We start from the raw sequence: 15,624 nt of genomic DNA on the forward strand, positions 1-15,624 counted from the left end.
TTCCAAGCCTTCTTCCTAAGCTGCTTCAAGGTAGACCAGAGCACTTAAGTTATAAAATTAATGAAAGAAACCACTAACTATGCACAGTGGTAGATAAGGTTTCACAGCTGTGAGGTTTCATTATCTCTCTATGTAGAACCATTCCAGAAATATGCAGTGAAAGGCAAAGATTTGCAGTAATTTTCCTACTTTCACATGGTTTTTACCACTTTGAGGACACATTCCAGTCCTCTTTTGCTTATTTTTTAAATTTTTTAATAAGCTGTGCTTGGATGGAGAAGTGAAAATGTCTGTTGTGTTTATGAACAGAGCAGTGAATTGTTTCCTGGCTGCTACACAGCTGTTTGGCACAGGTGAGGGCTGACAGAGGTGACTGCAAAGCCTGCTGTGGTTTCCTGCTTCCCTCCACATTGGCTGCTAAGCAGTTGAGGGGTGTCTAACCTGTCTTACTCTTAGAGCTGTAAGACACCAGGGTGGGATGCAGCAAGGTGTATTCTGTGCACTGTTGTGCTGCATCTGCCAAGCACAGGTCCCAGAGCTGCCTACGTTTGGTGATGCATGGATCTTCTGTGATGACTTGGTGCCATCTGGGAGCTCCTCTGCAGCACAAATTCTTGGCTGACCAGGCTTAATTGCTTTGTACCTCTTAGTAGTAGTCCAGTCTTTTGTTCTGTGCCTTGTATTTATTTCATTGTTTGCAGTATATTCTTCCTCTGGAGCGAAATGTCAGAAAATGTTATCCCTTGACATGCTGAAATGACTTATTTAGAGTGTGTTGGAGTTGAATCTATACAGATGTTTGAGTATAATAAAGAGTGTATTTTTGCCAGTCCAAATCTATTTAGTTGTTCTGAAGCCAGAATAATGTAGTTGCTCAATAGCCTACATAAGCAATTTTCTTACACAGGGAAAATTCCACTGTAAGGTAGTTCTGAGACCAGAAGGGTTTTTATAGCAGATCTCAGAGTCTGGCTTCTTCAATAAAGAAAGTGTTAAGGAACTTGTACTCAAAACAGTAAGTGGCAAAATCTTCATATCAAATATCTGGATATAAAGGACTTCTGTTTACTTAGTTAGGGGTCCTCAAGAGCACAGCAGGATGAATGTTTGAATTCTCCTTGCTCTGCTGAATTTGTAATTTATTGCTGTTGGTTGAAAGATCAGTGTGCATTCCCCACTGCTTTCAACTGCTTTTTCTAACTTCCTCTTAAGTTCAGATTTAGCGTGGACAACTTCAAGACCCTTTTGTTAGATGTGTAAGCTGCAACCTTATCTCTAAAACAAGAGATTTATACAATCCAGTATTAACAAAACACTTTTTTTTTTTTTTGGTTGTTACAGTAAATCACCTAGAGTGACTAGCGTGAAGTCCTTCTGGCTTTTGGGAGAATACTGTCTGTCTGCTAGAGGAACATTTGGCACTCATCTGTTGCATGTAATGCTAATAATTGCTTCAGACTGGACTGGTCTCTGTGCTAGTGAAACGTCTTTTATATCCCTGATGTTCAAACTTGCACTGACAAGGATAGTGGTCTGGGGGTTCTGTCCCCAGTGATTTAAGATTCAGGACTATTGAAGTTCAGCAGTTTAGCAAAAAAAAGGGGAAGACAGTTACCAACTGTTGTGCTTTTTTTTTTTCTTCTCCAGATGTTTCCTCTAAGACAAATATCTAGGGTTTTATTATGACACAGAAAAAACGCACCAGTAAGATGAGAATGGCTTGGGTTGTTTTGTTTTTTTTTTTTCCTGTTCATTGTTTGATCTAACAGCTAGTCAATCAAATACTGTGGTAGATCATCTGTTAGTTCAGATAGGATATGCCTGCGCTTGTTAATGTGAGCTGCTCTCTTCTAAGCAGAGTTTTAAAGAGTTTTATTCAAAATCCTTTTGGATGCAAAGTAAAAATAAGATTATTTTAAAGTAATCTTGTAAAGTAGTCTTCTTGTAAATGCTATACATGGGGTTTTTGTTTACTTAAAAGGCTTGTTCATGCAAGAAGCAGCAGGCTTTTCTTCTGCTTTCCCTAAAATTGAAGGCAAAACACATTCTGAATTGAGAAGGAACAGGATCAGACCTATAGTCAGGATTTAGCAGCAGTGGGACAAATCCCACAGCTGTTACTCTCATTTCTCTCAGGCAAAATTCCCATTGCCCTCAGGGTCTGGAGCACAAATGTTATAATTACCCTAGCTCTGCTCTGAAAAGAATCTCTCTTTACAGTTTTTTCAGTATACCAAATTGCATTTAATATAAATGTGCATAAAATGCCACACATTAAAGACTGATGCAAAGAAGGACAGTCTCTGTTTCTTTTATGGATTTTGAAGATGTTGAAGTGAAACACTGGTAAGCTCATCTTGTCTGAGTGCAATCGCAGGGCATGGAATTTCACTCCATAATTCCTGGATTAAGCTCATAACATCTAGATGATTTTAAGCATGTTTCTAATTTGCGCAGACTTCTCTCTTTACTATGTACTTAGTGGAGACAACTTAAATTTTACCCACTTATGTATGTTATAAAATAAGACTTGCAAATCTCGTAGAAGAAACGTCTTAATTGGGGGTGGAGGGACAGACATTTTGTAGTATTTGGTTATGACAGTGTCGCAATTATTTTCACCAGGTTATTTCTTGACATTATATTCAGTCATCGTCCCTAGTGCAAATGAAAGATCAGTTCCATGCTGCTTTGGCAAAGCTGTTTATTGTTTCGTTGTTTGTTTTTTTTTCAGAACTGCCAGTTTGGGTATCTAGTGTGATGATAAATAGCATCTTATGAGTGAGAAAATGATATGGTGACAATTTTAATCTGATACTCTGTTATTGTAACAAATTACTACATTTAAGATAAATACAGAGTTTAATAGCCTTGATGTATGGTCATGTATCTACACTTCAGTAGCTGATCATTAAGATTACAAAGCTATGCATTTAGAATTTATGTTTGTAGACAGTATTTCACCTCCTCACAGGGTACAAAGTTAGATTCAGTTGACCTGTTTTCCATCGCATGCTTGTTTGCTCATTTTAGAGTTCTGTGTTGTTTAGTTTGAGGGCTTAGACCACCTCACTGCATTCAGACTCACCTCTGGAAGTAGAGTTCCTCATTGCCTCTTGTGCTTGCTCTAGTGGCACTGCTGATGGCATCTTCAAAGGGCCTCACAATTATTGTCATGGTCAAGACACTGACTGAGCATTGTAATTCCTTTGAGGAATGAGTTGGCCCAAAAACACAATGGCAAAGCAATTAAAATCTTAAGATAGTTTAAGCTTGGTCTCTTTGTAATAGGGAGATTATATGGAAAGCGATCGCAGAAAGCTGAATCTGAAGACAGAACTCAAGATTTTAGTTACCTATGTGAACATTTTACTGAAAACAAGAACCAGAACTGCTTTAGGTTTGATGGCACAAGGCTTTATTTGTCACAAGCAGTGAGTACCATCTGCTCTCTCTACTGCTGGCTTCAGCTGCTGAGTAGTGGGAGTCCAAGAGGATTCCGTGCAGAGCAGGCACATTTTACTGTCATACCTCTGCCTGCATCATCCAGCTTCACCAGCTGGAATCCAGCTATAAGCATCAAAAGCAAAATAATTATTAGAATGTGAGTGCATACATTGAACAGATGTGGTAATATTTAATCTTTTTTTTTTTCCCCGATACTGAGAATTTATAGTTTCAGACTATCCTTTGATGTCAGTGTAAAGCATGTCTTGTAATAGAAAAGTGTGTATTAGAGAGATGCATGCTTTAAGTAGCTTTTTCCTTAAAATTTTATAATGCACCTCTAACAGTTTCTTTCATTGTGTTGTAGTTGTGATTTGCAGAGGAATACAGGGAGTTCTCTAAATTATGGGAAATTATGTAGGGAATTACAGTACTTGAAACTTGATAGTAATTTTCTAATACCAATTAGTAACTTGCTTACTTGAAAGACACTAAAGACACTTTTGTTACCATCTGTATTCTGCCATGCTGAATCTGAAACTGTATCTTTATTTCACTCAGAGGTGTGGCAGTGCAATTTCATTCCAGTGTGGCAGATGAGAGGTTTTTTGTGTTTGTTTTTTTTTTCTGGGTTACTCTACTGCAAGATTTCTGTCTAGGAAAAAAATATTTTAAGAGTTTGAATTTAAGAAGTCATCAATATGGATGATAGATAGTGGGGGAGGTAGGAAAAAGACTCTCGACACCTGGAATGGTTATTTATTAACTTACCAGACACACAAGGAACATGGGAAGACTGTTCTGCTGTGGAGGAATATGTGCTGTCTTGTACCAGGCCTTTATGCCACATTGAAAAAATCAAAATATGCTTATTCCATCTGAAGTTGTCTGTTCACCTCTTGTATTCTTTTTCTTTTTTTCTTTTTTCTTAAGTCTCTCATGTGTCTTCTATACAGTAATATGTAAACTGTGGGACCATTACTGTCTTAAGTACAAGCAAGTCACAGGACTCTGAAGAACCATGGCATTTGATCTTTGAAAACCCAGGATATATGAATGCATGCTGCTATGAAAATCTTGAATTGCAAAAATCATTTGTAGTGGGCTATAGAAGCATTTGACAGATTACGTGCAAGTATATACATGTGTGTTTCATTATTTGATTGCCTTAGGAGACTGGTGTTTAAGTTGGCAGATCTTCTTATTAAAAGCAAAGCTCGTCAGTTGGCAGGATTACAGAATGCCAGAAGGAAAGAGAGAACAAATGCTGAGAGTAAGAGAATACGTAATGAACATAAAGCATTGAGGAGCTATAAATACGGAAAAAAGTGGGCTTCGGTATGGTTCTGATTTGTTCTGTTGGGCTCAAGTTGATAGTATGAAGTAAGAGCATGAAGTTATTTCAAGACAAACTCATTATTTTGGAAAATCTAGAGTTGTCTGTCATTGTAAGTACGGTTTGGTCACCTGTTTAAAGCCTGTCAGAAATCTTTCATCCTTGCTTCGTTTCCTGTCTTAAATGAAAGAAGGGCAGCTTCCTCTGAAACTTTGCAGAGTGCTGTCAGATGTCGGTGTAAGTGGACATCTTAAAGCTTGGAAACTGCTCTTAGTGTTGATTAGCTTGATTCACAATTGCAGTATTGACTCCCAGTATATGTTAAGCTTCTGCATGTCATTTGATTATACGTAATTTGTAGCTGTTCTGCAAGGGAAAAAAAAAAAACCAAAAAAAACCAAAAAAACAATGATAAACAAACACCACCACAGTCTTCTTACATAGCAGGTTAGAATATTGCAGGGTTTTGGAGACCAAACAAGCTACAAGCTGAGTGTGTACATCTTTGGGGAGTTCTATACCTGTGGCTTACTACTTGCTCTTTCCAGTCACATCCCTTCACATCCACCTGCAGTACAGATCAGAATATTCACTTTGTGCTTTGCGTTTTTTGTTCCTGACTGGATGCTGTTAGAATAACCAGTAGCTTTGCTCTGTCTCCTAAGACTTCTCAGTTTGAGAGTGATGTTTGGAATGTGGGAAGCTGACTGGTGGAAAATTGACTTGACTGATGGAGCAAAACACAACAAAAAGAGAAGCAGAAGGGATGTCTCCCCTGAGAAAGTAAGGAAAAAAAGAAAGTGTTTCCCTTTGAACAGGATCTAGGTTTAGATGATTGCTCAAATTGATCTATCTAGAAGAGGCAATTAGTGGTGCATGTGTGGCAGGTTTGCTGTGAAATATTACGGCCCTTTGTGAGGCTTCTATGTAGGGATTCTGAGTCTTGCAGAAATTACGTACATAGTGGGAATAATACTTAGGTGACTTAGACCAGTTGTCAGCTGCATCTGCTGTTCTTAAGTAGTTTTGCATTGTCTCAGTAAAATTCAGTGAATGTGGCTGAGCTAATTAGGACACAAGTCTTCACAGATGTATGCATTAGTTTGGAAGGGTAAAGCTAGAAGGAAGAATAAGTAGAAAGGTGCTGATTCTGATGTATCCGGCAAGTCATGTGAAGTACCCTCAAAAAGAGGGAGTCATAAGGCTGTTAGAAAAATCAGGTCAGTTTAAAATTTATACATTCCTCTTCCTTCTGTTCTCAACAGGGAGCTAGCTTCTGGAAGGATTCTCCATCTGGGAATCAAGTGAGCCTTCCTTACGCTTTTTGGCATGGCCCACATTAATAAAAAAAAAAGAAAGAAGAAAAAAAGAAAAGAAAGACATTCTTCTAAAATGCTGAATAAAAAAGGAAAGAAGTCTTTTTTTTTTTTTTTTTTTGGGGGGGTGGGGGTGTCAAATAAAGGTTCTTTCTTTTGGCAAGATGATGATGGAGGGATTCCTCTGGAACAGGAAAATAGAGCAGGCATGTAGGAGTTCTTTTATTTAATTTTATTTTAATTTTATTCTGTCTACCCTGGCAGCATAGCAGGAAAACAGCCAGTATGATACACCTGGCCCTTTGACAGAGTAGCAACCACCCATTCCTTACTGAGTCATAGCTGGAAGACTGGTTTTTTTTTGGTTTTTTTTTTTTTAATTTGATCACATCTTGTGCAACTTAGGCATGTATCTTCTTTATTGTGTCCCATAACTAATATACGGGAACAGCAGAGAGATTATGGCTTTAAGCTTTCTCTGTGACTATGTAGAAAAACAGATTTATTGGAAGTGTTGTCATATTTTCAGATGCAGATAGCTTGTCTTCTAACTAAGCTGACCTCTTGTCAGGAGCAGAATGGCAGACAAACTGTTTTGTTGGTGTTTTTTTGGAGGAGGATGCCTTTAGAAATGCATTACACTTGCAGTGCTTAAATGCACAGAATGTCAGTGGTATGTTCATTTATTCATCCAGTACTGCCCCATGTTTGGAGGGTCAGCTTGAGGCCTGATCCTTCAAATTTCTTCAATGAAGTTGGACTATACCCACATCAATTCCATGGTTTCCCTTATTACAGAAAAGGCTAGCACTGGATGGCTGCAGGGAAGGGAAGGGAAGCAGCTGCTCAGAGTGAAGCTAGCTCACCTCTATGTCTTTGCAGAAGATATAATAAAATGATCTTCTGCCTCCCTGGCACAGCTTTGATTTGATCACCTTAGATAAAAATCAGTGGGAACATGACTGGTCTCAATCAGATGCTTTTTTTTTTTTTCTATACACAGCTCTTCTCCAGCTTAGGTTTTCCAAGATCTTGTACAGAATATTTTTGCAGTTAATTCAGACTCTCCTATTCATCCTCACTCCTTCATACCATACTTATTTTCAAGAGGGATACATTACTTATTTATTTTTTAAACCTTAAGAAATGCCTTAATGCTGGAGGGTTGCATAGAATTTGCAATTTGATTTATCTGATTGAAGTGCTTTATTAATTCTACAGGTTTTCTTACAGAGAGGCTTTGCCTGTTTCTTCTAGTTTATTTGAAAATGAAAACTACCAGTGCAAAATAAAATCCTGCACCATACCTCCTTACCCTTGACTGAAGTTAGTCTTTGGCTTGCAGATGAAAATGTAAAACCATAGAAAGGTTTTCATGCTACCTTTTCATTTATACCATCTTTGCTGTTCTTTGCAGGTTTGTTGTTTCCTAAAAGCATTTTTTACACTGTATGAATTTCTGCAGCACAGTGTGCTAGACAGTACAAAAATAAAGTTCTTTGTCCCACTGCAGCCAGTTGAGTCTGACTGCTTTGTAAAGGTCCAGGAGATTAGTTCACCACTTTAACTGCTAGGATCTAAGTTACAGTTACTTTAGCAGTGCAGTGTGAATAAAGTTTGATTTATAGAAAAGAGCCCTGCAAGTTCATGCATAAAGTGCCCATTCTGCATATTCCATAACATCTTTTTTTGTGTTGCATCTTGATAGTGTGAATTAATGGAATAAGAAATCAACACCAGCTTCACTATGTAGAGAAGTATAGACAGGTGTATGACATGGGTCAGAAAATCTGTTATGAACAGACTGAGAGTTTTCTTCTTTATATGAAATTAAAGATGATGGTGGGATTAACTCTCTGTAGCTCCAGTTCAGGAATTTCCAAGTAACGTTGTTGTTTCTGTATCTGTGTCAGATCAGTGAATGGTTTAATGGCAGTAAGGATTAACCCAGTTTTACTTTCTTAAAAGATTACATTTCATCTAGATCCCTAAATTTTTATTTTATTTTTTTTTAAATGGAGGGAAAAATACTTGATTTGAAATACATTAGTTTCCAGAACTAAAAGAATTTCTTTTGATGCTGGATTACTGTGACCATTGTTTGCTTTTATTTTTTTTCTTTCCCCTGGGTGACTGCTATGCTCTCATTATTTTTAACTTTGTGTACTTATAAATGTTTCCCATAATTCCCAAAAGATGAAGGAACTGTTTTGGCTTTTATCTGTCAGCAGCTTCTGCCAGTACTTTTATGTAAATCTTCCAGATCTAAACAACTTGACTTCTCAAGCACAGTAATACATATTATCTTTTTCTTGCCCTAATGAAGAGCTTATTCTTTCCCTCTAGACAGCTTTCCAGCAGATAGTTTGAGAGCATTCTGTATCTCTACCACCTTAGTTTCTCCGTAGCAAAAATAAAGTAGCAAAATAATATACTGTTTCAAAGCAAAACAAGTTTAATGTATTCTGATTGCTGTATAAAAAGAAAAAGTTTTAAAAGGTGCTTCTCGGAGACATTATTACAAACCAGTGGCAGCCTTGCATAAGAAAAAAAAAAAAGTTTTTTTGGGGGATTTTTTTGTTTGTTTGTTTGTTTTGTTTGTTTTTGTTTTTTTTTTTTTTTTAAGTAGGAAAAAGTAAGGGACAAGGATCCAGTAAGGGTGGGAATTCTCTCACTTCGGAGAGAATTCCAGCTTCCCCACAGAATGTCCATCCAGCGGCTGTATTTCTGATACAAGGAGTAGGTGCTGCAGGAGTGCCGATACTATCCATCACTGTGATTATGTGGAAAGGGAACTGAGGTAGTAATCGTGGTAGGTTTGTACTCAGCTGCTCAGAAGAGATTAAGGAAATCACAGAATCACAGAGTTATCAAAGTTGGAAAAGACCTAGAAGATCATCTAGTCCAACCATTACCAATACTTCCCAGCTAAATCATATTCATCAACACCACATCCAAACGTTCCTTGAACACTCCCATGGTCAGTGACTCCTCCACCTCCCTGGGCAGTGCGTTCCAATGCCTGACCACCCTTTCCGAGAAGTAATACTTCCTAATGCTCAGCCTGAGTCTCCCCTGGTGCAGCTTAAAACCATTCCCTCTAGTTCTGTCACTGATTACACGAGAGAAGAGGCCAACCCCCAGCTCACTACAACCTCCCTTCAGGAAGGGAGAAAATGCTTTTTAGGTTAAGAGGATGAAATATCTAAAAACAAGGGAGCTTGGTGTTATCACTGAAGCTTTCCCTGTGGAGGCGTTTGATGCCATCTCACTGTTACATTCTACACCATCTTGCCCAGAAGGGGTCTAAGATGGTACTGGCTGGACAGAACATTTTCAAGTGCTTCTTGAGATGGACCTCAGCATTCCTTCCCTTTAAAGATAGGCAGCTGTTTCTTGTGAGTGGAGATGGTTTCCAGGAACAGATGAGTACCTATTTCCTTTTCCACTTGCTACTAAGAGCTAGAAAACCGGGTGTGGAACTAAGTGCTCTTACATGATGTTGAACATGAAATAATAGAGGACTCAGGTTTGAAGAGGGAAGTAAACAGGAGGAGCTACCTAAGAGACTTAATATTATCAATTTGATGCTCAAGACAGAAAATACCTCAGTTATTCAACTGTGTTCTATCCCTTGAGAGCTCTGGACACTGCATGGTTAAGCAAGCAGAATACTTCCATGAGAAAAATGCTCAGTCTTGATGTGGAAAAAAGAAATTTCACATGCAACTTCACTTCATAGCTGTCATAAGTTTTGAATTATTGACATTGTGATATTGATGCTTCTTTCATGTAATTTTCTTTCTGCCTGTGTGGTATAAAAGACAGAAGACAGGAAGTTCTCTTGTGGAGTGACTGTAGTGAAATACTGTGTAAATCTATGAACTTACATATTGTCTGTTTAAAACACTTCTACTACAGTCTGACTTTTTACAAATAGGAAATGCAGAAGTTACTAGAATATTACAGCTTTGTGAAGGTTTGTAGAAGGTCAGTAGAGCAGCTGGTATGAATTCTCAGGGATTTCTTAGTTAATCATCAGACCAGAAAGGGAGGCAGATCTATCACAAGTTTGTTCTCATTTTGATAAGGGCTTCCAGGCACTACCAGTACAGTAGTATACCAGTTTTTCAATCTAGGTGCTTATTGACAGTAATAAACCAGAAAGTTGTATGAGAAACCTGTTAAGTAGGCTCCAGATGCAGAAGTCAGCAGAACATGCTATTTCCCCTCACACCTGTGCTATCCACAGTACACCTGAGTATTCAATGCTTTTTTTTTTTTTTCCTTCTTGATGTCTTGTACGGTTTCATATGAAACCATCGCCTTAAGCTGGAATGCCAGGTTGTGCATTGCCAGTTAGTATCTATGAGAAGAATTTGGCGGAACTACTCAAATTCTTCTGGAGCTCAGCTGTGTTCTAGCTATGGAGCTGCTATCCTGAAGGAGGAAGGAATGTACACAACCTTCCCTTGACAAGAAAGGCGGTGTTTGGCACTTTGCTGCGTCTGAATTCTTGGCTGTCCCTGTACCGTTCTCTCCTTGCTGTCCCATCCATGATCTTACCCTGCCTTTTGAGGGTGCAATAACTGGGTACTGTGTATTCTTTAACTGCAGACTGCTGGCCAGGACCCTGAAGATACCCACAGGATGCAAACTGCACATGTTGTCCTATTAAATTGTTTTCCGTCCGTCTTCAGGGTTGTGCTGTAAAGACTGTTCGCCTGTCCTGTTCAGAGACATTAACAGCTCCTAAACTCACTTATACATGTGATTCTTAGGATCTGTGAGAACTGTGCTACATGGTCACCTAGGGGTGGTCTGTGAGAAAGAAGGGTAAAATGGAAATATGCCTCATCCTGTGGGAAGTATCTCATGCCCTGTGCTCTGCTCTGCTCTGTTGCAGTGTAGCCAATGCCTCTCAGGCTGGCAGTAAAGAAGCCCCAATGCCTGCCCACAACTGCCATAGTGCTTGAGCAGGCCTTCCTGGGTGCTGTCTGCTTAGAAGCAGGAAAAGCAGCTTGTTTTACTGCATTCTTATTAAGTTCATGTATTACTGTTTCTGTTTATCTGATAACACTTAAAAAGGCAGTTTAATAAACAGCTGCTTCTCCCTTCTTGTCCTTCAGTTCCTACAGTGTTTGCTTTTGCAGAGCACTTCAAACATTATGTGTGGCATTACAGTGCAGTGTTCTGCATGCCAGGAGATACCGCATTTAGTATTTTTTTCATAAGCTGTGTGGTTTTTCCTCAACACAGGGCTGCCTGTTTCTCTAATTTTGCTAATACGAATTGGAAGTAGTTGCCGCCATTTCAAATATTGAATGCAGTTTGAAAAGAAGAACTGCAAAAGCTCACCAGTAGAGGGAAGCAAAATACTGTCTTATAGAACAGTGCTAACTACTGGCTTTTTAAAAATTATCTGTGCTTCAGTTGAAGCCAACAAAGAACATCTGTTGCCTTATTTATAGCTCCTGTTTCTAAGAAGTATATTCTGTGGCAGATGAGAAAAGTGCTTGACAGCTCATAATTCACAAAGTTACTGAGGTTTAATCTGATAGAATATTATGTACAGAATTCCTGCCCAGTACAAGCAGTATCACTTCCCTTTCAACAGATGATAGAAATAGGGATTTCTGAAGCATTAAGTTAATGGGTGTGAAACATGATTAGCAGTCAGTGTTAGATGTATAAACTGTTGTGAAGGAGTGAAGTATTCTGTACTGCTGTTGCTTGGTGGTTTTATATTTTCCACATATTTATGCAGCTGAACTAGTCAGATACAGCTTTTTTACTTTCCTTTCTTTCTTTCTGAGCTTTCATTTTACCTTATATGATTTTTTAATTATTATTATTAGGGCAGTGAATATTTATTTTCTTGTATCAGACAAAGGTAAGGAGACCTCAGATTTCTCTTGGGTGATTAGTTAAAGTATGAATTTTTATGTCAGATCAAAATTTGTGCTGTCTAGTTCTGCCATCTACTGTTTACAGAGAACTTTATTATACTCATCCGAAAGTGCCTTTGGCTATTTCCCCTTTGTTCCAATAGTTTCCCCTTGTTCTCCTTACTCCGGAGAGTGCAGTTGGTTTGACCTTATTAAAAGGGATGAGGTGAGGAATTCTTCCAGCTCCCCACACTTCTTGCATAATTACCATGCACATGGTATTTTTATCAGTCAGGTCATTGCTTGTACGTACGTGCTGATAAACCTAGAAAGTATCTAGGTATGCGACTTGTCTCAGTTAATGCACTGATTTATGCCAATGACTATGTATTTTTCCACATACTGTGTGGAGCCAGGATAAAGTGAAGTAACATTCAGTTTTTATTGCAGCGTTTGTAGCTACAGCAGCTTGAATTCTAAGCGGCCCTATCTCAGTATACTTACCTTTTTCTTCCTGGAGAAAGGACTGCTTCATTCTGTTAAGTGCTAAGTATTTTGTAACAAATTAGACACATTTTTCTACAAGAATTGGTTTGAAACATCCTTTTCTAGGCTTATAAATGGCGTTGTCAGTACCTGCCTGACACAGATGATTCTGCAGATGCTTTTGTGTTTTGAACAGGATTGACTGAAGTCCAGAGTCATGTTAAGAAGAATTTCTGCTGTTACCTTTTGGAATTAAACCCTTCAAAAAAAGTTTTGTCCCCATGCATTACTCATGTAGGACCACAGAGGACATAGGAATGTTTCTAAAGCGATTTAAGGTCCAGAAGCATATTAACGAATATTGTTTCTCCATAAGAGCTTATTGTTATCATTGAGATGCCCAAAAAACATACTCTGCTTTTTCAGGTGTTTCATCTCCTTTGCAGATGAAAGAAAAAGAGGACTGACCACAGATAGGGTAAACTGTTTTTCCAGTACCAATCTGTATTTTCTACTGTGGCTAATATCTTCAGTATGCCATTAGTAGAGAACATCTGAATTAAGTTGTCACTTATCTTCTGGTGCATGATGAATGCTTGCTGACCAGTGGAAGAAGAAAACTGGGCAGGCAACATATTATAGAAGAATCTTCTGACAAGGTTTTAGAATCAGTATTTTTATCACTTTTCCTAGTCGTACTCCAGTCATGTAAGGTCAACAGCAGACACTTTCTCCCCTTGTTTTCATAGCTTATGATCATTTTTACAGTAATAAATCTCGACTGGCAGACATTTTTCTGTCTGTGTAAAAAATGGGCTTCTTGTGAGCCTGTGGGCTGATAGTGCTTCTGGGTCAGAGCTTTTCTTTTTCTAGTGACTGGATAGTGTTCATCTCTCCGCGTTTCTCCTGGATCTAGTCTCCTCTAGCAGTGTTGGCTTCTGTGGTATTCTGAGTCCACAGAGCCTGCCTGATTGATGGCATCTGATAAAAATAAAAGACATGTAATAGTAGGCAGGCTTAGTAAGCTACTCATAATGACATGTCAAATTCACTGAAGCCTAAGACTTTATTTCATAATTTCCTATGAGTATTTTAATAATAAAAAGTTTATATTTTTTAACAATAGATCTGATCATATAAGTAGCGGAAGAGATGGCTGAGCACTCCTGCCATTTTCAGTCGTGTTCAGCACTTAAAGGATTTTAATTGTGTCAAACTTGAATTATCCCAGGTCACATGGAGCATTTAATTTGTAATGCCAGACTTCTTCTTTTTTCTGTGTTGGTTGAACCCAAAGCTCAGATCCCCATGAAAACTTTCTCTGTAGCATCTAGTCTGGTAGTTCTTTTCTCATACATGTTCTACCAAAAAATTCCTATCAAATAATTTCTGTTTTCTAAGATTGAAACCAAACATACAGGGGGGACTGTGGGATGCTGCCACGCTAAACGTTAAGTGTTTTATATCCCTGAGGTTTGTTTCACTCCCTGTTGGGGGGGTGCGGGGGCTCACATATCAGTGCTTCCTGTGCTGGTGAAGGCAGGTGCTGAGGAGGGCATAGAATGTACCATGGGCCTGTGCTGGGACATCTGTGAGGGTCATCGAGCTGCCTGATCATCCTTTCAGAGGCAGCTCCTGGTGCTTCCCAAAACTACAAGATCCTCTTGATTGCTTCTCAAAATAATGGGTTTTCAGCCAAGAAAGTAAGCTCATACTTACCCCAGAGTCTTCAATAGTAGTGAGTATGGGTGCTGACTCTGTCCTCATCTTGCTGTATGTTATACCATAGACAGTGCCACAAGAAAAAGTATTTCATGTTTTTGATAAGCCGTTTTTTCCTCATTGTTTGCTAACTGGCCTCATTGAAGGACACGGTCACAACTTGCCTGATGATGGCCATTACTTCTGCATTTCTTATTCTGTGTTAGTTATGCAGTTCTTCTTATTCCAGTTGATTGCAGTGCTGGTCAAAGCATCCATGTCTGGACATATCCATGTTTGCGAATAATAGATAAGTGAAAAACTTAGGAATGCATACTTTAGTTTGTTAGCACATACAGTTGCGCACATAAAGAGTATCTCTGTGCACATACAAGCTGGTTATGATCATCTGAAGACCTGTGCTCTGAAATACTAGACTAATATGTACAGCTATGTTGTCATTGAATGCAGTGTGTACAAACAGCTTTAAATGCCATTTCTGAAAAAATAACATACATGGAGTAATCTTGAGTCAGCTCTAAATTCAAATGTGTTAGTATATATTTTCTGTAAAATATCCAGAAATTGAACTCCAGCTCATCTTCATGATATTTATATTGTTACATTTTAAGCTATCATTTTTACAGTGTTTGTGTTCTTGTGCTTAAACCATTTATATATTTTTAAATGTATTTGTTTTCATTCAGCAGTAATGAAAGATTTGGCTCAAAACTTCTGAAGCCAAATTCCAGCTTTAAATTTCCACTTGCCGTTGCCAGGTAGCAATGCTAAAATATCTCTTTTTACTGAGAACCCTTCCAAAAGGTGCAGCTGTGGGCTGGTTTCATCTTGCACTTTGTAGCTGCGTTGGCAACCCTTGAACGTTAGGTATGCTCTCATCTCCCACACATTGCGATAGCCTTAATGCTGTTCAAGCCTGTCTGTATCAGGGAGAGTGTAGAGTTCAGATTGGAGAGAGCCCTGGCTTGTGGTTTCTCTCATTGGTTCTCACTGTGGCAAGGTAAAAATAGAGCTAGTGGAAAATCCAGCTTTTATCATATGTCATCAGAAGCTTCCTTACTCTCTGGAGACATACTACTGGACTTGTGACTAGGAGGAAGACATGAAAAGTGTATGATAGCTTTTCAGAACCTTCATAATTTAAAGGAAAAAAATAAATAAAGTAGATAATTGTAGGTTTTGAGGAGGAAAAAAAAAAAATGATTACTTTAACTGAAAAGCTGATACTGGATTGTAATAAAGGGATCTCCAAAGTTGCTCAGATTCTTAAGAGTGGATTTGGTTCTCCAAACCTCTGCACTGTGCTACAGCATGCTTCAAAGCAGAAGATACTTTTGAAATCAGGTACTGAATGCAGGTAGCATGTTGGATTTTATTTCCTTCATTTTTACTATTAGTGACATGAAAAATTTCTTTTTCAGATGTTAAT

General features: G+C 38.5%; 1 protein-coding gene across 4 annotated transcripts in view; it reads left to right on the forward strand.

Moving 5' to 3' along the window:
• Nucleotides 1–15,624, forward strand: part of PIK3R1 (phosphoinositide-3-kinase regulatory subunit 1) — a 58,092-nt gene that overhangs the window by 12,784 nt on the left and 29,684 nt on the right. Inside the window, exon 1 of one of the 4 annotated variants that reach the window (XM_015848594.3) lies at nucleotides 1,651–15,539. The exons of the other annotated variants lie outside the window; for them this stretch is intronic. Coding sequence (XP_015704080.1) covers nucleotides 15,395–15,539 — 145 coding nt within the window. The 5' untranslated portion in view covers nucleotides 1,651–15,394. Of the gene's footprint in view, nucleotides 1–1,650; nucleotides 15,540–15,624 lie in introns of those variants that run through there. 4 annotated transcript variants of the gene reach the window in all.

The sequence above is a fragment of the Coturnix japonica genome, chromosome Z, assembly GCF_054131305.1.
Source record: "Coturnix japonica strain WE chromosome Z, WE-NBRP24, whole genome shotgun sequence".
Taxonomy (NCBI): domain Eukaryota; kingdom Metazoa; phylum Chordata; class Aves; order Galliformes; family Phasianidae; genus Coturnix; species Coturnix japonica.